The sequence below is a fragment of the Hyperolius riggenbachi genome, chromosome 3 (genome assembly GCF_040937935.1).
Source record: "Hyperolius riggenbachi isolate aHypRig1 chromosome 3, aHypRig1.pri, whole genome shotgun sequence".
NCBI classification, from domain to species: Eukaryota; Metazoa; Chordata; class Amphibia; order Anura; family Hyperoliidae; genus Hyperolius; species Hyperolius riggenbachi.
Genome location: NC_090648.1, coordinates 514,615,262 through 514,636,589, shown reverse-complemented (window position 1 = coordinate 514,636,589; position 21,328 = coordinate 514,615,262). Strand labels below are relative to the sequence as shown.

The following is a 21,328-nucleotide window of genomic DNA, read 5'->3' as shown; positions in this document are numbered from 1 at the left end:
GCAGGAATTACATAAATTAGCATTCAGGTGGGAGGCTGCAGAGCCACCTGGTGGTTTAACAGCGCCACCTGGTGGTAGAAGAGAGGTAATGGAAGAAACTCTTTCGAACGTCTCAGTGTTGGGGCTGATTGACTTTCCCTCTTTTTATGGAGAGGTAATGGGGGGGGGGGGGGGAGCACTGTTATCTCACCTAGCATGTGAATAATATTTCCTTTTCCATGTACAGACAGTGAGCAAGCTGGTTATACAGAAAGCCAACCTGTCCATCATGTACAAATGCTCCGCCTCCAACAAAGCCGGGAGAGATGAAAGACTCATCTACTTCTATGTGACAAGTAAGTGACAAAAGGCATCGGTCTGAAGCAATCGATTTCCACTATCACGGCCATCACACAATGTTATTGATCTGAAATTGTAACTGCTAGAGCAGTCGTCCCACTTGTGGCTGCCACACATAGTCTTAAAGCGGAACTGAAGTTCATTTTAAAACAAACAGTTTCACTTACCTGGGGCTTCCCCAAACCCCCAGCAGCCGTCTTGTCCCACACCGGTCCTCCACCATCCTCTGTTCTCCCGCCGCCAGCCCCCAGCAGCCGTCTTGTCCCACACCGGTCCTCCACCATCCTCCATTCTCCCGCCGCCAGCCCCCAGCAGCCGTCTTGTCCCACACCGGTCCTCCACGATCCTCCGTTCTCCCGCCGCCAACCCCCAGCAGCCGTCTTGTCCCACACCGGTCCTCCACGATCCTCCGTTCTCCCGCCGCCAGCCCCCAGCAGCCGTCTTGTCCCACACCGGTCCTCCACGATCCTCCGTTCTCCCGCTGCCGCTCCATTTCGTTCCTCGAATTGTAAGTGGAGGCCTTCGCAGCCCTGCCAAGCGTATCCTTTTTATGCATTCCCGTCTGCAATAGTGCTAATGCAGACTGGAACGCGAAGAAGGATACGCTTGGCAAGAGCTGCACAGACGCAGTGGCCCTGCGGCGAAACTGAAAGTAGCTGGCGGCGGGAGAACGGAGGATTGTGGAGGACCGGCATGGGACAAGACGGCTGCTGGGGGCTTGGGGAAGCCCCAGGTAAGTGAAACTGTTTGTTTTAAAATTAACTTTAGTTCCACTTTATCTTATTAGATATCGATCAAATCTGAAAAATAATGCTTTAGGTCTCTTGCACACTACATGCGATTCTGATTTTTTTATACGATCCGATTTCTTATTCAGATTAAAAAAAGTACTGCATGCTGCTACATTTTTTAATCGGAATAAAAAATAGCATCATATAAAAATCTGAATCACACGTGGTGTGCAAGAGGCCTGAGGCTGCTTTTTCACTAGGAAGCGCGATTGTACGCAAAATCTCTAACCCTCCCCCTACCCACGCCTAATACTAACCTACGCCCTCCCCACGCCTAACTCTAACCTCCCCCTTACCTATACCTAACACTAACCTCCCCTTACCCACACCTAACACTAACCTCCCCTCTACCTACACCTAACACCTAACACTAGCCTAGCACCTAACACTAACCTCCCCCTTACCCACACCTAACACTAACCTCCCCCTACCTACACCTAACACTAACATCCCCTACCTACACCTAACACTAACCCCTCCCTACCTACACCTAACACTAACATCCCCTACCTACACCTAACACTAACCTCCCACCTACCTACCCCTAACTCTAACCTCCCACCTACCTACCCCTAACACTAACCTCTCCCTTCCTACACCTAACACTAACCTCCCCCTACCTACACCTAACACTAACCTCCCCCTTCCTACACCTAACACTAACCTCCCACCTATCTACCCCTAACACTAACCTCCCCCCTACCTACACCTAACACTAACCTCCTCCTACCTACACCTAACACCAACCTCCCCCTACCTACCCCTAACACTAACCTCCCCCTACCTACACCTAAGACTAACCTCCCACCTACCTACCTCTAACACTAACCTCCCCCCTACCTACCCCTAACACTAACCTCTCCCTTCCTACACCTAACACTAACCTCCCCCTACCTACACCTAACACTAGCCTCCCCCTACCTACACCTAACACTAACCTCCTCCTACCTACACCTAACACCAACCTCCCCCTACCTACCCCTAACACTAACCTCCCCCTACCTACACCTAAGACTAACCTCCCACCTACCTACCTCTAACACTAACCTCCCCCCTACCTACCCCTAACACCAACCTCCCCCTACCTACCCCTAACACTAACCTCCCCCTACCTACACCTAACACTAACCTCCCACCTACCTACCTCTAACACTAACCTCCCCCCTACCTACACCTAACACTAAGCTACCCCCTACCTACACCTAACACTAGCCTAGCACCTAATACTAACCTCCCCCCTACTTACGCCTAACTCTAACTCTCTTCCTACCTATGTCCAATACTAACCTCCCTCCTACCTACGCCTCATACTAACCTACCCCCTATCCACGCCTAACACTAACCTGGGCACTATCCTGCTTTGCTTACCATAGAACTTCCGCTACCCAGCTTCCAATTTATCAGGCTTGAATCGCACCCAAATTACCTTCAAATATATAGATTTCTTCATATGGGAGATACACTGTAAGCATGATGGTGCCTTGAGTACAGTGACCTGTGTCTTCTTTGCAGCAATCCCAGATGGGTTCCGCATTGACCCCCAGCCTTCCCAGGAGCCAATAGAAGGCCAGAACCTCAGCCTCAGTTGTCATGCAGATAACTACACTTATGAGAACCTTCAGTGGTACCGGCTGAACCTGCTGACTCTGCTCGATGCCGAGGGGAACCCGCTGGTGTTGGAGTGTAAGAATGTTCACCAGTACGCTGCCCGTATGAGGGGGGAACCCAGGATCCAGCCAGGAACCAATACAGCCGCCCTGGTACTCAATATCCCCAATATATCACTGGAGGATGAGGGCGACTATGTATGCGAAGTCCAGAACCGCAAGACCCGGGAGAAGCACTGCCAGAAGAAATACATATCTGTGCTTGGTGAGTAGCAAATCCTCCAATGTTTATAAACAGGAACTTTTACCCATCCCTAGCAGTAGCTAGTACCCCCTTTCCCACGAGAAAACTTTACCTTTCCTCTATTAGATCATCAGGGGGGTCTGTATGGCTGACATTGTGGTGAATCCCCTCCCACAGTGTGATGTCATGACCATGGCCCTGACAGTTTCCTGTCTGTGATCCTTGTTGAATTGTGGGAAATACAACAGCTGTTTCCAACTGCCAAGCAACCAGTATCTCCCTCCGTGCTTAGAACTCTCAGTGACAAACATTCCGTACAGATCACCTGGCAGCAATAAAGATGTCACCACCAGTGATACATTTCAGAATCAGGCAGAGGAAAGATTTTACAACGGACCAACACTGATTAAATAATACACAAATAAATATTGTGAACAATAAGCAAGTGTATTCATTATGTCATTTTCACTACAGTTCCTCTTTAATTTCTGACTCTGTGGATGGAGCTGGTCAATCAGTTGCTAATCAAACTGCCTTACATGCAGATTTTATGTAAATTGTATGTAGGAACTGAACCAATTACATGCACTTCCTGCTGATTTTGATCGGCCCAATTCGGAGCTGCATAACTCTTCAATAAATCTGCATCTCCGTGACCATCTCTGGCTGTGGAAAAAAGTAATAAAATGGCGAGAGACCCTCAGGCCCCAGGGGCGGAGTTTATACTGGGGTCCTCCCACTAAGACATTTAGGCTCAGATCACATGTTGACAGACCAAACATAGCGGGAAACACAATAACCAAAAATTAAAAAACAGAACCATAAATACAGTAGAGGCTCCCTTTGCTGAATCTGTCATTTAGTTTGGCACTGTTATTGGCCTGAGGAAGCGGGCTCTGACCCGCGAAACGCGTTGCCTGTGCTACTAATAAAAACCTTTGTAAAATACAAAGATTTTTTCGTCACTGAGGTAAGCTACCTCAAATTTATTTCCCGTTTTTAAACTGGTTTTAGATGCTTTTATTACACCTGGGCGCCTCTTATACCCTTTTTGTGGTGTCAGAGTCAAGGAGTGTAAGTTGGAGCAATTTTGGGTACCTGGAGTCGGAGTTGGATGAATTCTGTACTGACTCCACAACCCTGCATAGATTAAATGACATCATAAATGTATCCTGCAATTATTTTTCAGTCACAGAGCTGAATTCCTCTCTTATCAGCTCATTAACCACCCAGGCGTTCTATTAAGACCGCTAGGGTGGCGGCGCAGCACTATTTTTTGAATTTTTTCTTTTTTAAATCATGTAGCTAGTCTAGCACTAGCTACATGATTCCCCCCTCCCTGCGGCGTCTGCGCGTATGGTCCAATCGCCGCCGGCGCGTAAGGCCGTCCGGAAATCCCGTTCTGAACGGGATTTCCTTTAGGGCTTCCCCCGTCCCCATGGCGACGATTGTGATGACGTCATCGACGTTGTGACGTCATCGGGAGTCCCGATCCACCCCTCAGCGCTGCCTGGCACTGATTGGCCAGGCTGCGCACAAGGTCTGCGGGGGTCCTCTTTCACGTCGGGGAGCGGCGGCGATCAAATCTCCCACGCAGCTAGCAAAGTGCTAGCTGCGTGTTTTAAAAAAAATATAGCAAAATCGGCCCAGCGGGGCCTGAGCGGTGCCCTCCGGCGGTCATTGATGAGCTGAGCTCGTCAATACCGCCAAGGAGGTTAATTCGTTCGCACCTAGTCGACGTGAAAAATCAGCAAGGTGTGAAAATCCATGAGATACATTTTGTGAATTGATTCCATTCAGAGGCATAGCTATGGGGGGCAAGTGGGAACATATGTCCCCGGGTGCAGCACTGTGGGGGCGCTATCTACCCGAAGTGCCCCTGCTTCTCTCTCTCCCTTTGCAGAGGAGTGCAGAAGTGTTAACGGCAGCAAAAAAGCGGGGCACATCTTGCTATCTAAAGGGGGGCACATCTGGCTATTTAAAGAGGGATACATCAGGCTATTTGAATGTTGGAAGTGGGCACATCTGGCTATCTGGAGGGGAGGGGCACATCTGGCTATCTATGGGGGGGCACATCTGGCTATCTGGAGGGGAGGGGCACATCTGGCTATCTATGGGGGAGGGACACATCTGGATATCAAAACAGCATTTGTACATTTGACTCCACCCATGAGCACAACCACAAAACCAGCGCTGCAGCCAGCATGGTAAGCACTTAGCAGCAGTGCTGCCAGTACTGCTGTGCCCAGTCTGCTGACACACCCACGTGAGCTCTGATGTGTGACACGGCTGCTGTTTACTTATATTCTGCTTGTTATTCTGGGGTAGTGTGTGTTGTGAGATGCCTTTCCTATGCCTCATGTCTGGCATTCTTCCAGCTGCAATTGTTCCGAGCAGAGGGAACTCCTGCAGACGTCATTCTGTGCTCTGAGTCTATCAGTAAAGTGTCATTTACTCATTGCCCGCATGCTACCCTGTATACTGAAATGGAGGATGTAATTATGCGTGGCATGGACACACCGCAGCCAGTGCATGGTTAAACTGCACAGGTAGCAAATGGTAACTACTCATTTATCAGCCGATCCGCCAGGAATACTATTAATTAAACAAAGGATGTAATTATGCACGGACGCACTGTGGCGGTTGTGGTGTGTGAGCGCAGGCTTTGCTGTGCACATGTGGAAGCTTTGGGCAGTGCTGGTGTTTGCGGTATAGGCGGTGGTTGTGGTGTGCCCCGTGCAGGCTTTGGGCAGCGGTGGCATTTGCTTTGTAGGCAATGACTGTGATGTGCACGTATGCCATTCACCCCCCTCATCTGACTCCAATAAGTAGGTCCCAAGGCTTAGCCCACCCTATGAGCAAGGCTGATATTCTGCGCAACCCAGGGGCGTGTAAAAAAAATAAACATTAAGGAGGCGGGGTGAAGAGGAAGGTCTTCCAAGAGGTTGGCGGCTGGGCTTCTAGCACCCGGTATTCTAATGGGCCTATAAGGTCTAGTAACTAAAAAAATCTGCATAGAGCATGTTTTTTAAGCAGCCAACAATACATGGCACAGGAAGCGTAAAATACATTAAACATCCTGTGATGTCGTACATTCTGTGTATTAACCGCTGCATTAACTTTCCAGCACAGGAAGCTCCACAACTTCGACTCGATCTGTCAGACAAGATAGTGAACGTCAGTGACTCCATGGTGATGCAGTGTGAAGCTGACGGCACGCCCACTCCCAGCATCCTCTGGTACAAAGACAACAAGCTGGTGGAAGAGGTGTCAGGTTTGTACCTTTTCCATTTCTGTTTCCTGAACTCCCCAAGAAACACCATACTGTGTTTGGCTGTAATTCCATCATGGTTGCCGATAATCTCCTTTAGTCAGCCGGAGGGCCTCGTCTGACTCGCTGTAAAATATAAAAGCAAAACACTGGTGGCTTCAAAACATCAAGTTTTCCAGGAATATTGCTCCACATGCTGCCTCATGGAGGGCCATATCTGTAATATGTAGGGCATTATTCCTGAAACCTCTGAATTCTGAAGCCATCGTTACAACTCCTCCTCTTTTTTATTTGTTGTGCTCTTTTTATTGGCATAGTTATTAGTTATTGGGGGAGCAGCTATTGCTAGTGCAAAGGGGCACAGAGAACCGGGGTGCCCAACTCCTTACCCTCCCTCCAATACAGGGCCCACCTCTAGAGCAAGAGTTACTGCAGCTAAAATTGTTATGGATGGGTGATCATGGTGTCACGATGGGCAGATTGCCCCTCCCCTGGCTGTGGGAGGAGGAAGGGGGGGTGAATGTAAGGGGTCCCCATCAGAGTTTTGCTGGGGTCCCAGGATTTGTAGTTAGGCTCCTGGGGAGAAGCAATATTCTTCTGTGGAAGACTCTCTTATAATTGGCCCAAGCTGCAGATCGGCAGGTGCCTGTGTGGCTCCGCCTCCCTCTCCCGCCTCCCTGCGACTGCAGAGGCTGTAGTTGTGCATGCCCTGACACTTTACAACCTGATGAAATATGTTTTGATTTGTATTTACACATTTATATTTACACTATATATATATATTGTGTATTTTCTCTTTGTGTAGGTGTGGTCCTAGGAGAGGACAACAGAACGCTGAGTATCCAGAGGGTGAGAGAAGAGGATGCTGGGCTGTATCTCTGCTCCGCCTGTAACGGGAAGGGCTGTGTGAACTCCTCAGCCAGTATCTCTGTAGAAGGTGGGGTTTTATTTTTCTCAAAGACAATTTGCTTTACCTAAAATTCTTAATTCACACCACTTTACCACCACCAGTACGAGTTTCTACGCTCCTGTGTTTACACAAATATAAACAAATAATAAACACTTGGCTCTGTTTCTATTTTTAGAACACACTAACTCTGTATCTCCATCTTGTGGCCAAAAAGTAAAACCACATCCAAATACCCTATTATACACCTTCCCATAGAAAAATGAAATACATTTTCATTATTTTTAAAAACCCTTGAAGGTCAAATAGACTCAAATGTATGAATCAAATAAACAGTCATCCAGTCTTACTTATCACTTAAAGGGAACCTGAAGCGAAGAGGGATATCGGAGGCTTGCATATTACTTCCTAATTTAAACAATACCAGTTGCCTGGCAGTCCTGCTTATCTATTGCTGCAGTAGTGTTGAATCACATGCAGCTAATCAGATCCTTCCTTACACCCTGTAACTGGAATCTGACTAGATTAGCTGCATGTTTGTTTCTGGTGTGATTCACACACTACTGCAGCCAAATAGATAAGCAGGACTGCCAGGCAACTGGTATTGTTTAATAGGAAGTAAATATGCCAAAGCTCGATATCCCTCTTGCTTCAGGTTCCCTTTAGTGCTGATCTTCCCCATTGCCCTGTGGCGTAGCAATAGGGGAGGCACAGCTTGTGATTGCACCAGGACCCCTGGGCCATTAGGGGCCCACTTTCAACCGCTGTATTAGCTCTTCATTGTTGCTATTGTGTCAGTGATCAGCTGTATGTTAGTTTGGTTGAAAAAAAGACATCCACCCATCAAGTTCAACCAGAAGGAAAAAATAAAACACACCATCCTGAACCACAAATCCCAGGTGATCCAGGGGAAGGCAAACAACTTACAAGGCCTGGGCCAAGGCCTTAAAGAGACTCTGTAACAAAATGTTCCTTCTTATTTCTTCTATCCTACAAGTTCCTATACCTGTTCTAATGTGCTCTGGCTTACTGCAACCTTTCATAGTTACACAGTGGATGTGTTATCTCTGTTATATAATCTAATTTTTTTTCCTCTGTTGGCTCTGTCGGGCTCAGGCAGGAATGTGCTGCTCTGCTTGTGATAGGATAGAAGTTATACACATCCCTCTCCGCAGCCTATCACAAGCTGGTAACAGCCATGTCTTTTGTTTGTAAACACTGCATAAAAATGGCAATTACAAGCCAGGATTGCAGCAGAGAGTGGCAGAAACAGCACAGAGGGGCCCAGGAGAACATAATGAATAGAATGGTATGCTTTTTATTGTAAGAATTTTACAGTACAGATTCTCTTTAAAAGGGAAAAATTCCTTCCTGACTCCAGATGGCAGTCAGATAAATCCCTGGATCAACTCTACCGGGAATTACCTAATAATTATAGCCGTGGTTGCCCTTCAATGCAAGGAAAATCAATCACATGAATAGTGGAAATCATTAACACATTGTTCTCCTTCCCTGCTTACACCTCTGTGGAATCCTGTTTTTGGGGCTCTGTATCCGTTATTAGAGTAGTTGAAAACATTATGCATTGTCAGGTATTCGGATGGTTAGTGGACTATCATTCCGCAGATCATTATTTTCGTTCAATCTCTTGTTCCAGGGTCGGATGATAAGACCAACGTGGAGATAGTGATTCTGATCGGAACTGGAGTCATCGCTGTCTTCTTCTGGATCCTCCTCATCCTCATATTCTGCAACATCAAGAGGGTATGTGGCTGTCTCTGGACCATCAGATTCCTTAGATAACACAAGGACACTATGTATGAAGGCATTTATAGACACCAAGACCATCTGCTGCCCAGAAGAGCGTTCATTGACCCAATGATGGATTATTCTTGGATGAAAATCTTATACGCTGGGCCAGAGTATGACGTCTCTATGGCATTGTCCTTCCTCAAGCAAATGGAGAAACTCCGTACACCATCGCATCACCATATCATTGACCATATCAATTCATCACCATATCATTGACCATCGCATCACCATATCATTGACCATATCATTGCCATATAATTCACCATATCATTCACCATATCATCGCCATATCATTCACCATATCATCTATTGTCACCATATCATTGACCATATCATTGACCATTGCACCACCATATCATTGCCATATCATTCACCATATTATTGACCATATCATTGACCATATCATCACCATATCATTGACCATTGCACCACCATATTCATTGCCATATCATTCACCATATTATTGACCATATCATTGACCATTGCACCACCATATTATTGACCATATCATTGACCATTGCACCACCATATCATTGCCATATCATTCACCATATTATTGACCATATCATCACCATATCACCACCATATCATTGACCATATCATCACCATATCACCACCATATCATTGACCGATGTTGAACTGAAACCAGATTTTTTTTGCCACTGTTCTATTAGACACATCATTGTTTCTGGGCTATATTTACAATTAGGCATGTAGGTGTTTACATGGGCTTAAAGGAAGAAGGCAGGGGCGTACCTATAGTAGATCAGCCTCTGCAACTGCAGGGGGGCCCAGAGCTGTAAGAGGGCCCCAGCCACTACTCTAAGCCCTCCAATAAAGGGGTCCACCCTACATATCAGGTGTTTTGTGGCTACACTTGTTATGGGTGTGAAGATCCTAATGGCCACACTTGTTTTATGCCCCTTGTGAGATGGGCCCCCAGGCTGTGAGGGGCACCAGGGGGTAGGTAAGGGAAAGGGTGTGACCATTGGTTGGGTGAGCCATCACAGTTTGCTTGGGGAACCCATGGTTTGTAGTTATGCCCATGGAAGAAGGAGGGGGTGCACATTGCTACCATCTTCTGTCCAGGCCCGTTTGGTTCTTCTACCAACTGTACTATCATATTATCGAAACCTTTTATCCATGTTCTGTACACTGCTAACACCTTGCTGCCATCCTCGCGCTGAGTCCATGGGATGAGAATTGGGGGTGCGGTAGTAGCTCTGCGCTGTATCTGGGGGTCTTCTGTTGCCCCTGTCTCTGGGCATTAGGATAATCACATGAATACTCAAACACAACTCGAGTTAAATGTAAAAACCCACAAGTATACAAAGTTGCATTTATGACTTTCTGTCCTTGTGTTTGCAGCCCCGGCACAGTGAGATAAAGACCGGCTACCTGTCCATTATTATGGACCCCGGGGAGGTGCCGCTGGAAGACCAATGCGACTATCTTCCCTACGACTCCAGCAAGTGGGAGTTTCCCAGAGACAGACTGAGACTTGGTAAGACAGACCGTTCTATGCACTCTCTCTTCACTTTACTATACAGCCTATAGTATGATTGGGTTATAGGTGAGGCCTACTGAGGTACAACAAAAAGTTAATATTTTGGATAAACATTATTTGATTGTTGTGGTCTGTGTTCCTTGCATGGAGAACGATCATGGAACTGTCCAATTATGAGCCGGACAGAACATTTGATGAGGGTACATGTTAACATGTGTGTTAACCACTTCATTACCAGCGTTCTCTGTCCCCTTAAAGTGAACCAGAGACAAAGCACCCTCATGTATGTTACCATATATATCAGTGGGGGCATTAGAGAAAACACCTACCCTGCTCTCTGTTACTTTTTTAACTGTTCAGCTTGCTTCTTATCAGGCATGATAAAATACCCCACTGAGCATTCAGTCTGGCTTTGCTCAGGAATTCTGTGTTCTCTGGGTGTCTTTTCAAGCCCAAGCCTGCCCCCTTCTGACCTCTGCTCAGCAATCATTATAGCTGAGTCATTATAGCAAAGCCAGACTGAATGCTCAGTGGGGGATTTTATAAGGGCTGATAAGAATCAGAATCAGAATCCATTTTATTTCGCCAAGTAAGTTTGCACCTACAAGGAATTTGTCTTGGCAGTTGCTTAACAAATGTATAGATACTGTTAGAAGACAGAGCGCTCAACAGATTTTTCCTCATACATGCATTACTAGTAAATGTCCTTTTAAGTAAAACGTCCAATTTAATAATAAAAAGTTCATAGAAACAGATCAGATTGCTTCCTCCAGTTCAGCCCCGCTTCAATGCGTGATCTCCATAGCCTTGCATCAATTAATAAAGTGGTAACACTATACGCTCACCAGATAGATGGGCCAATCCTCTCAGATCAGCAGATAACGTTTTTGGCCTTGCCAGCAAACTTTCTTCCTCCACTCCTCAACGTTTCTCAGGGTTCCATCATACATAAAAAACAATAAACACAGCAGCAATAGTATAATACCATCTGGTCAGTTATCCACCAAGTGCACCCTCAAACCAGCTATGTCACCCAGCGTGCCTCCACCACACAGACACACAGGGCGCTCACCAGATGCACGGGCCGACCCACAACAGACCAGCGATACAGCGTGTTGTAACAACTTAGATCCAGTTCTTTGGCAGATAAACCTCTCCTAGAACTCAAACACAGTCGACCATAGCGTAAATCCGTTTTATTGTATGCCTCATAAAAAGTAATGCACTTACATTTAAGTAGATAAAATGCGCATATAAAATCAATTCACAGGACCCTCCAGCGTCTCACCAGCTCCTTCGGCCACGCTCTACTAGTTTCGTCCAAATGACTCATCAGGGGCTTGGCCTATCAGAGCTGGGAGACGCTATAAGTATCTTCCCCCTACGTCACATGATCAACTTCCCCATACATCACATGATCGGCTGCGAGACACAAGACCCAACACTCTGGATGAGCTTAAGGCCGCTACCGAAGCATCCTGGGCCTCCATAACACCTGAGCAGTGCCACAGGCTGATTGCCTCCATGCCATGCCGCATTGAAGCAGTCATTTCTGCAAAAGGATTCCCGACCAAGTATTGAGTGCATAACTGAACATAATAATTTGAAGGTTGACTTTATTTGTTTTAAAAACACTTTTCTTTTATTGGTCGGATGAAATATGCTAATTTTTTGAGATAGGAATTTGGGTTTTCATGAGCTGTATGCCAAAATCATCAATATTAAAACAATAAAAGGCTTGAACTACTTCAGTTGTGTGTATTTGAATCTAAAATATATGAAAGTCTAATGTTTATCAGTACATTACAGAAAATAGTGAACTTTATCACAATATGCTAATTTTTTGAGAAGATCCTGTATATGGTAAAATACATGAGGGTGCTTCGTCTCTGGTTCCCTTTAAGGACCAGAGACCGCTGGTACAAAAAATGGGGGCCTACCAATGTCACGCTGTACATACCCTCTGCTGCCGTCAATCGCACCGCTCTCCCATCGCTGAAGGTCACCCACTCTGCCATCGCTATGACAGAGTTCCATAAGGCGGTCAGCAGGCATATTTCATTGGCTTCTGACCCTGTGATCAATGTGAGCCATTGGCTTTGATTCTAGTAGCTATGTGAGGTAAATATTTTTTTATGGGTAAAATACCTCATGAGGTATCTTCCTCTTTTTTTAGCAATTCTGAAAGATTTTTCGCCATTTCCGAACATGAGGTAAATGCATCAAGTGAGGTAAAACATGAGGTATTTCAGCTGTAAGCATGCAGTAAATAAATAATCGTAGTCTTTAATTATCTTCCATAATTTAGGATAGTCTTTGGTAGAAGTTTTATTTTTGAGGGGGAAGGTGTTTTTGATTATGTAGCACCCTATGAAAAGTATTTTTATAGGGATCCCTTATAAAAAAAATCCAGTAAATATTTGGAGTTTTATTTCTACTATTATTTTCTATTACACAGCATGAAAAGGAAGGGCACTAAAACAGCAATAGGAACTCCACTAAAAACTGCCAAATGTATACAAAGTGACTTTACCTCCAGGTACAGGCAGGCCTTAAACTGATCGGTAAATTATATGCTAACTTGCCCAGTAATTTCCATGAGAATAGCTATTTTTGGTAAAATTAATGCAAATTACCTCATGCATTACCAGGCATGGTCGGAAGAGCCAATTTCCGATTCCGCGGTAATTCCGCATACCGCCATAACAAAATACCGCTTCCGCTACATTCCGGTGGAATTCCGCTACATTCCGCTACATTCCGCGGTATTCCGCCACGTGCACTTTCCGTATTTTTAAACGGATTTCCGTAGTTTGTAAACGGATTTCCGTAAATTTAGGAGGAATTACTTAATCGCTCATTTGAAATATCGTTTTTGTATCTGAAATTTAAGATGATCATCAATACTGTTGATAACAGTCTATTGTTAATAAAGTTGATTTGTATTTTGTAAATTTGGATAAAAAAAATGTTGAAACCGTTATTTTAGCGCGGTAACTTTCCGCTGATTATGATTGGTCAACTCATTCCGCATCTCCTGATTGGTCAATTCATTCCGATTCCGATTTTGCCGGAATTCCGAATTCCGGATTGCAATTTCCGAATTCCGCGGAACCATGCGGAAACCCCAATTCCGGCGGAATTTTGGAATTTTAGCTTCCGCGCAATTCGGAAGCCCATGCCTGTGCATTACCTCATAATTTACCTTATGAGGTAAAATATGACTAAAACCTACCAGAATTGCTAAATGTCATTACCTCATGAGGTAAATTGCCTCACATGAGGTAATTTGTTTGATAACCCTACCAGAATTGAGGCCATGAGATTGCCTCACAGTGATCACAGGGTCAGGAGCCAATGAAATATGCCTCCTGACCGCCTCATGGAGCAAGATCGGGAAGATTCTATGGCATCCAGAGTCTTTCCTCTAAACAGGTGATTACCTAACTATTTTTTTACAGATTGTTTCAAGGCGACTTTAAATTTGCATCCATTTTTCGCATACCAAAAGCAAATTTTCTGCATTTCCATTGACTTTCATTACATGTGAATGGCGCCATGTATGTAAAAAAATGCAACGCTGCCAACTGTTTTACAGATGCAGCAAAATCAGATCCGAAAATTTGCATGAAGACACAGTTTCAATACGATGCTACTGAAATACATGAGATGTGCGACAAACAATTGTTATTATTTAGTATTTATATAGTGCCGACATCTTCCGCAACGCTGTACAGAGTATATGTAGTCTTGTTACTAACTGTCCCTCAAAGGAGCTCACAATCTAGTCCCTACCATAGTCAAACGCAAAATTGCAGCACCTCCCCCTTGTAAGCCTGTGGGCTGGGTCCTCCCCCTTTAGATTGTAAGCCTGTGGGCTGGGTCCTCCCCCCTCCCCCTTTAGATTGCAAGCCTTTGAGCTGGGTCCTCCCTCCTCCCCCTTTAGATTGTAAGCCTGTGGGCTGGGTCCTCCCCCCTCCCCCTTTAGATTGTAAGCCTTTGGGCTGGGTCCTCCCCCCTTGTGTTTCCTATTCGATCACGCAGCCATCCCACTGAATGGCTAAACTACCTGGACTCCTTGGTCACCACGCCACTCAGACGCTGACTTCATGAACCAAGCCTCCCATCTAAACGTTCTCCGGGGATGCCTGATCGTGTATTCTTGTGCTTTTTTATTGTCTGTAACCTTTTTTATTGTCCAGCGCTGAGTAATATGTTGGCAATTTATAACTAAAACATATAAAGACAAACAAAAGACAAAGACAAACATTTATATTGCGCTTTTCTCCTGGCGGACTCAAAGCGCCAGAGCTGCAGCCACTAGGGGGCGCTCTATAGGCAGTAGCAGTGTTAGGGAGTCTTGCCCAAGGTCTCCTGCTGAATAGGTGCTGGCTTACTGAACAGACAGAGCCGAGATTCAAACCCTGGTCTCCCATGTCAGAGGCAGAGCCCTTAACCATTACACCATCCAGCCACTATCCACACCGCACACGTGGACTCTATTAAGTGTGAAAGGAGCTTTATGTCTGTTTTAAAGTGGACCTGACTGAAGGAAAACAGAGAAATGCGCCCTGTATGTATTTAGAGAGTTTAGTCTGCCTAATCCCCCCTCCATCTGTGACTAATCACAGCTGTAATTTGATCTCTCAGCTGTCTCATCTGACTGCCACAGCAGAGCAGATAATTTGTAAACACAGGATGTTAACAATATGTCTGCTTCCATGAAAGCAGGAAGTGGACACACTGCAGATTGATTGCAGGATTTGTATCAGCTGTAACAAAGAAATGTTTTTCTTTAAAGGTTATTATGCTGTTGCTTATCTTTTACAGCAGAGAGGAAGTTCTGTATTCAGGTCCGCTTTAAAGGGGAACTTCAGCCTAAACAAACACACTGTCATTAAGTTACATTAGTTATGTTAATAGGTAATATAATCTCTTATTCACTCTGTTTTAAAAGAACAGGCAAATGTTTGTGATTTCATGAGGGCAGCCATCTTTTTGGTTGAAAGGAGATGACAAGGAGCATGAGACACAGTTCCAACTGTCCTGTGTCCTGATCACCCCTCCCAGCTGCGTGCGCTAGGCTTCAAATCTCAAATAAAAAAAAAAACGAACAGAAACATCAGAAATCCCATCATGCTTTGCACAGCATCAGGGGGAAAATGCCCGGGCAGTTTTTTTTTCTGTGCAGCTAAAAATGAGGCTTGGGTAAGAAAAACAAAGTTTTGATGCTGTGAAACTGTTAAAGAAACACCAAGCCTTTTCAGTGCTGCTGAGTAGATTTTTAGTCTGGAGATTCACTTTAAAGCCCTGTTACTTCCCTTTCGTCCTGTTTGGGTGATATGAATTATTATATGTTGTATTCCAGGTAAAGTCCTTGGCCATGGAGCGTTTGGTAAGGTGGTGGAAGCATCGGCTTTTGGAATCAGTAAGAGCAGCAGCTGTGAGACAGTAGCGGTGAAGATGCTGAAAGGTACGTGTTATCTGGAGTTCAGCGAGGGTCAGGTCTTCCCACAGATGTGAGCTTTACTGGAATCCTGCAGATTACTCTCCGGTTCAGTAGCATAGTGCTGCTAGATGAGGGTATTGTGGACATCTGATACTGATTAAGAAAAATGTGGCTCCCCCACCCTGGTTACACACCACGTGTTTGATGATACTGATCCGTTACACCACCTGGTATAAAAGTTAGTGTTGTGTGTTTGGTTTAAGGGAACATATATTGTTTTGTTTTTTTCGAACTTAGGAGTCGAACTTAATACTAGCAAGCTGTACCTAATAAAGTTGGCATAAAAATATATCAATTTTCCCGTCCTTGTGCTTCTTTCGATTTATCTATAAACATAACATTTAGTAATCATAAGCCCCCAACCCCAAAATGGCAAATGCTGCACAATAACCCCAAAGTATCAAATGCAGCCATTATGACCATCAAATAATAAATGCAGCAAACGTTACCTCCAACACATGAAATGCAGCATACACTCCAGCCCCACCCCCATGGTGGGCAGCACTCTCTTAAAGAGACTCTGTAACAAATTGTTTATCTTTATTTCTTCTATGCTATAAGTTCCTATGCCTTTTCTAATGTGGTCTGGCTTACTGCAGCTTTTCCTAATTGCACAGTAGCTGTGTTATCTCTGTTATATGATCTAATCTTCTCTCTATAGTCGGCACAGTCAGGCTGAGGCAGTCAGACTGGAATGTGCAGGGCTGCTTGTGATTAGCTAGAAGCTGTACACACCCCCTGCAGGCTCTGTGTGACTAACACACTCTGCTTAGCTGAGCCTATTAGAAGCTGGTTAGTTTGTTTGTAAACACTGCCTAAAACTGGCAATTACAAGCCAGGTTTGCAGCAGAGAATGGCAGAAACAGCACAGAGGGGACCAGGAGCACATAATGAATAGAATGGTATGCTTTTTATTGTAAGAATTTCAGAGTACAGATTCTCTTTAACATACAATTCCCGCCCTCCTCTTTGGTGGGCTGCAGTCTGTACATACAACCCTCCACCATGGTGGGCACTGCTCTGTACATAAACGCTCAGACCCTCCAAATGCTTCATGATGCAGGAAGCGGGGCCCGACTAAGGACAGCGGGAGACGGAGAGGACATCTAGATCACGTGAGAGTATATCACTGAAGCTGCACACTGCGCTCTGCAACTGGGGGAGACACAGGATGGGGGCCCATGGAGAGGGAGGGAGGAATGAAGTCAGGCCCCTCTCCCCATATCCCAAGACTCCTCCCCGCATTGCCCCCACCGGCACTGCACTTCTGGCCAGGAGTCACCCCTACCATGGTGTCACCCAGAATGGCCCTCTCCATGCGACTCCCCCTTGGTACGCCACTGCCACTGCACTAGAGGCTCCTGGGAGCTGGGAACCAGCTAGAAACCTGTTCCAAAGCTATGTGCACTGCAGAGAAACACTTGGCAATCTATAGCTGAAGAAGAGAAGCACCGTACAAAGCACTATTGCAAAGTAGCATAACAGTTGGGGTGAACAAGCCTGACAGCTGTTATGCATTAAGCCACTTCTTCAGAGACTTAACAGGCAGCCTCTGAAGAAGCAGGTTACCACGAAACATATGTCAAGCTTGTTTACCCCCACTATTATGCCACTTTGTCTGTACCCCAGGAATTCACTTTACTCATCTCAGACCAAGAAGGACTCTGTTTACTGTGTGATTAGTGCGCGGTAAGTTTTGCTCCTCAGGTTATTTCATTGATTAATACAAGCGTTTGTATAGGTCTGTACTGCGTAATCCAGACAAGAATATCCAGTGTAATTCCTTCTTTCTCCTTCAGAGGGTGCCACAGCCAGCGAGCACAAAGCTCTGATGTCAGAGCTGAAGATTCTTATCCACATTGGAAACCATCTGAATGTTGTGAATTTACTGGGAGCGTGCACAAAAACCAATGGTGAGTGCTTTACACAAAACTGCCATTTACTGTACCTGATATGCACAACAGGGTAAGAGGCACCCAATGGGTATATAAAACTGAGTTAAGATCAAATAAAAGGAAAAAAGGAGGTGGCTTACCTCAAAAACGAAAATCTCATAAGGTAATAAAATTTATTAACACAGGCAATGCGTTTCGTGGGTCTGAGCCCGATTCCTTGGGCCAATTATAGTGCAGGTGGCAGAATCAGCAAGAATGAGTGCTTGTTATTCTGGCTGATTTAGGTGTGATAAGTAGTGATCAAGTTATTAGCGAATGAATGGGAGGAGCACTGAAATGTGAAAATTACTGTAGTCCATAAGGGGAACACAACCTGTAGTGGTGAAGTGGTTAAACACGCTGAGCATTCTGGGAATACAGTATAATACAGGCCCGGATTTACCTCACAAGAGCCTATAGGCACAGATGTTGACAGACTTCGCCCTTCAGGAACCTAAAAACCCCACCAAACTTCTCCGCCAGTGTACTGGCTGGTCCTGGTGCCCCTTAGTATTAGGATGGTTCAAAACGCTCTGATGCCCCCATAAACTTACACCCACCAGTGCAGGATGTGGTCAGCCAGGCCAATCCATGTATACAAACAGAGAGGATATGCAAACCAGGTAAGGTAGGTAAAATGCCGATATTATTTTATTAACAACGCCACACAAAAAGAGAATACATCCACAGGATCAACTGACGTGTGTCGGGCTTACAATCTGCCCTTAAAGTGATCCTTAAGCCAACGGGAAAAAATGAGATTTACTCACCTGGGGCTTCCCTCAGCCCCCAGCAGCCGATCGGTGCCCTCGCAGCTCCGCTCCGATGTCCCAGGACCCGCCGGCGAGCACTTCCGGTTTGGCCGTCACCGGCCGACAGGCCGCAATAGCAGCATAGGGGGCGATATACAGGCTGGGAACGCGAACAATCACTCGCGTTCCCATGCCTGTCGGCCGGTGACGGCGAAACCGGAAGTCGTCGCCGGCGGGTCCAGAGGCATCGGAGCGGAGCTGCGAGGGCACCGATCGGCTGCTGGGGGCTGAGGGAAGCCCCAGGTGAGTAAATCTCATTTTTTCCCGTTGGCTTAAGGATCACTTTAACCACAGTTGTATTAGTACTAGGCAGCCAGAAGTACCCTCAACATTAGGTAGCTAGAGGTGTCCCCAAGTATCCGGTAGCTAGAGGTGCCCCCAAGTATTAGGTAGCTGGAGGAACCTCAGTATTAAGTAGAGATGGGCCGAACGGTTCGCCGGCGAACGGTTCCAGGTGAACTTTGGGGGTTCGCGTTCGCCTGGACCAGGCGAACTTTTGCGGAAGTTCGATTCACCCCATAATGCACTATGAGTGTCATCTTTGACCCTCTGCATCACAGTCAGCAGGCACATTGTAGCCATTCAGGCTACACTAAGCCCTGGAGCCCCACCCTCCCTTATATAAGGCAGGCTCGCTGGCCATGACACTCACTCGTGTGCCTGCTGCAAATAGACAGACTAGGGAGAGCTGCTGCAGATTTTTTCTCCTAGGGAAAGATTAGTTAGGCTCTTGGCTTGTTCCTGGCTGATTGTTATTGCTAAAATAGCACCCCTCAACAGCTCTTTTGAGAGCTAATGTTTTCCTGATGTGTTTTTTTTTTGTGTGTGTTGCTCACTGCCACTGACATTATACAGCCCTATCTGTTGCAGCTGGACCTTGGTAATTGTTATTACTGTGCCAGCCAGGCCCTGCCTAACTATCTATACTGGGACACCTACCTATGCCTACCTAACTACTGGGGCACCTACTTACCTATACGGGGACACCTACCTACCTACCTATACTAGGGGACCTACCTATGCCTACCTACCTATAGTGGGTCTCCTACCTATGCCTAGCTAACTACTGAGGCTCCTACCTATGCCTACATACCTATACTCGGACTCCTACCTATGCCTAGCTAACTACTGAGGAACCTACCTATGCCTACCTACCTATACTGGGTCTCCTACCTATGTCTAGCTAACTACTGGGACACCTACCTATGCCTACCTACATACAAGAAGATAATAAGGTCGTTGCTTCATTGTGGAAACACCAAATTTGATCAGCTGGACAGTCACTGTTGTTCTATCATTGAGCTACCACAGCCCAGCCACCATATGGGCTTGAAAACCGCCACAGCCTACACTCTCGCCACGGTGCGCACCAGTCCAGCATGGCCGTCACTACACAAACAGCTGTTTGCGGTGCGTTACACAGTTAGTTTGGTGCGTCAGTGTGAAGCAGAACTCTAATTACACTCCCTGATTGATGTATACACATGCAAGATGTTTGAAAGCACGTTAGGCCTGCAATTTAGCATTCAATGTGATTTCTGCCCTTAAAACGTTGCTTTGCGTCACATCCAGATTTTTCCCCGGGACTTTGGGCGTGTATCCCACTCCGCCATGCCCCCCTCCAGGTGTTAGACCCCTTCAAACATCTTTTCCATCACTTTTGTGGCCAGCATAATTTTTTCTGTTTTTCAAAGTTCGCATCCCCATTGAAGTCTATTGCGGTTCGCAAACTTTTCTGCGAACCGAACCTTCCGCGGAGGTTCGCGAACCTAAAATCGGAGGTTCGGCCCATCTCTAGTATTAAGCAGCTAGAGGTGCCCCCAAGTATTAGGTAGCTAGAGGAACCTCAGTATTAAGTAGCTAGAGGTGCCCCCGACTGAAGGGAGATCTAATGGGTGAAATGCTGAGAGCAGGGTGAGTAACCTCTCATTTACGCTCTGCTCGGGACTCTGCATACAGAAGGAGGGAGGAAGGCACTCGGGGAGGAGAGTGAGCCGCCTTTCTATCATCAGGCGCCTGTAGGCATGTGCCTACTTTGCCTTATGGTAAATCCGGCTCTGCTATAATAAGATGAGTTGTCTGAGGAAACGGCGAGAGCTCAGCTGATACTCATGAGAATTATGTTTTCAGTGCTCTATGAGTATAAATCACACAATGTGGGCACGAGGAATCATTTGTAGATAACAGGTGCACTTTGTGCGCATTCCTCATTGCAGCGCATTAGCTTTTTGCCGCTTTATCCTGATGTGAATGTTTTATTTTCACGTACGCAGTGCAATGCCCGGCATTCCTTCCTAAAAATAAATGCGTTAACATGTTATTCCATTGACTTTAGTTATCACCGTAACGAGATACCGCTATCAGTTCAGCGTTGTGCTCAGAAAGTTATTCACCTCAGAAAAGCCGCTCAGTCCATTTACGGATGACTTACTCTGCTCTTAGTGCAGCCTGAACTGCGATAGTGCGGTGTTTTTTTTTTTTTGGGGGGGGGGGGGGTTTCACATCGTTTTTGGCAAATTGGTAATAATCTTTCTCAGTGCTGCTTGTTAGGCCTCTTTCAGTCAGGCAGTTAACAGGTGGTGAATTTACCGCTAG

General features: G+C 45.9%; 1 protein-coding gene across 2 annotated transcripts in view; it reads left to right on the top strand.

The window, feature by feature from the left end:
• FLT4 (fms related receptor tyrosine kinase 4) overlaps positions 1 to 21,328 on the top strand; it is a 312,818-nt gene that overhangs the window by 242,139 nt on the left and 49,351 nt on the right. For both annotated transcript variants that reach the window (XM_068278407.1, XM_068278408.1), the window contains exons 12-19: positions 227 to 335; positions 2,643 to 3,002; positions 6,109 to 6,255; positions 7,058 to 7,189; positions 8,817 to 8,923; positions 10,340 to 10,475; positions 15,847 to 15,951; positions 17,787 to 17,900. In XM_068278407.1, the coding sequence (XP_068134508.1) occupies positions 227 to 335; positions 2,643 to 3,002; positions 6,109 to 6,255; positions 7,058 to 7,189; positions 8,817 to 8,923; positions 10,340 to 10,475; positions 15,847 to 15,951; positions 17,787 to 17,900 (1,210 nt within the window). The remainder of the gene's footprint in view (positions 1 to 226; positions 336 to 2,642; positions 3,003 to 6,108; positions 6,256 to 7,057; positions 7,190 to 8,816; positions 8,924 to 10,339; positions 10,476 to 15,846; positions 15,952 to 17,786; positions 17,901 to 21,328) is intronic.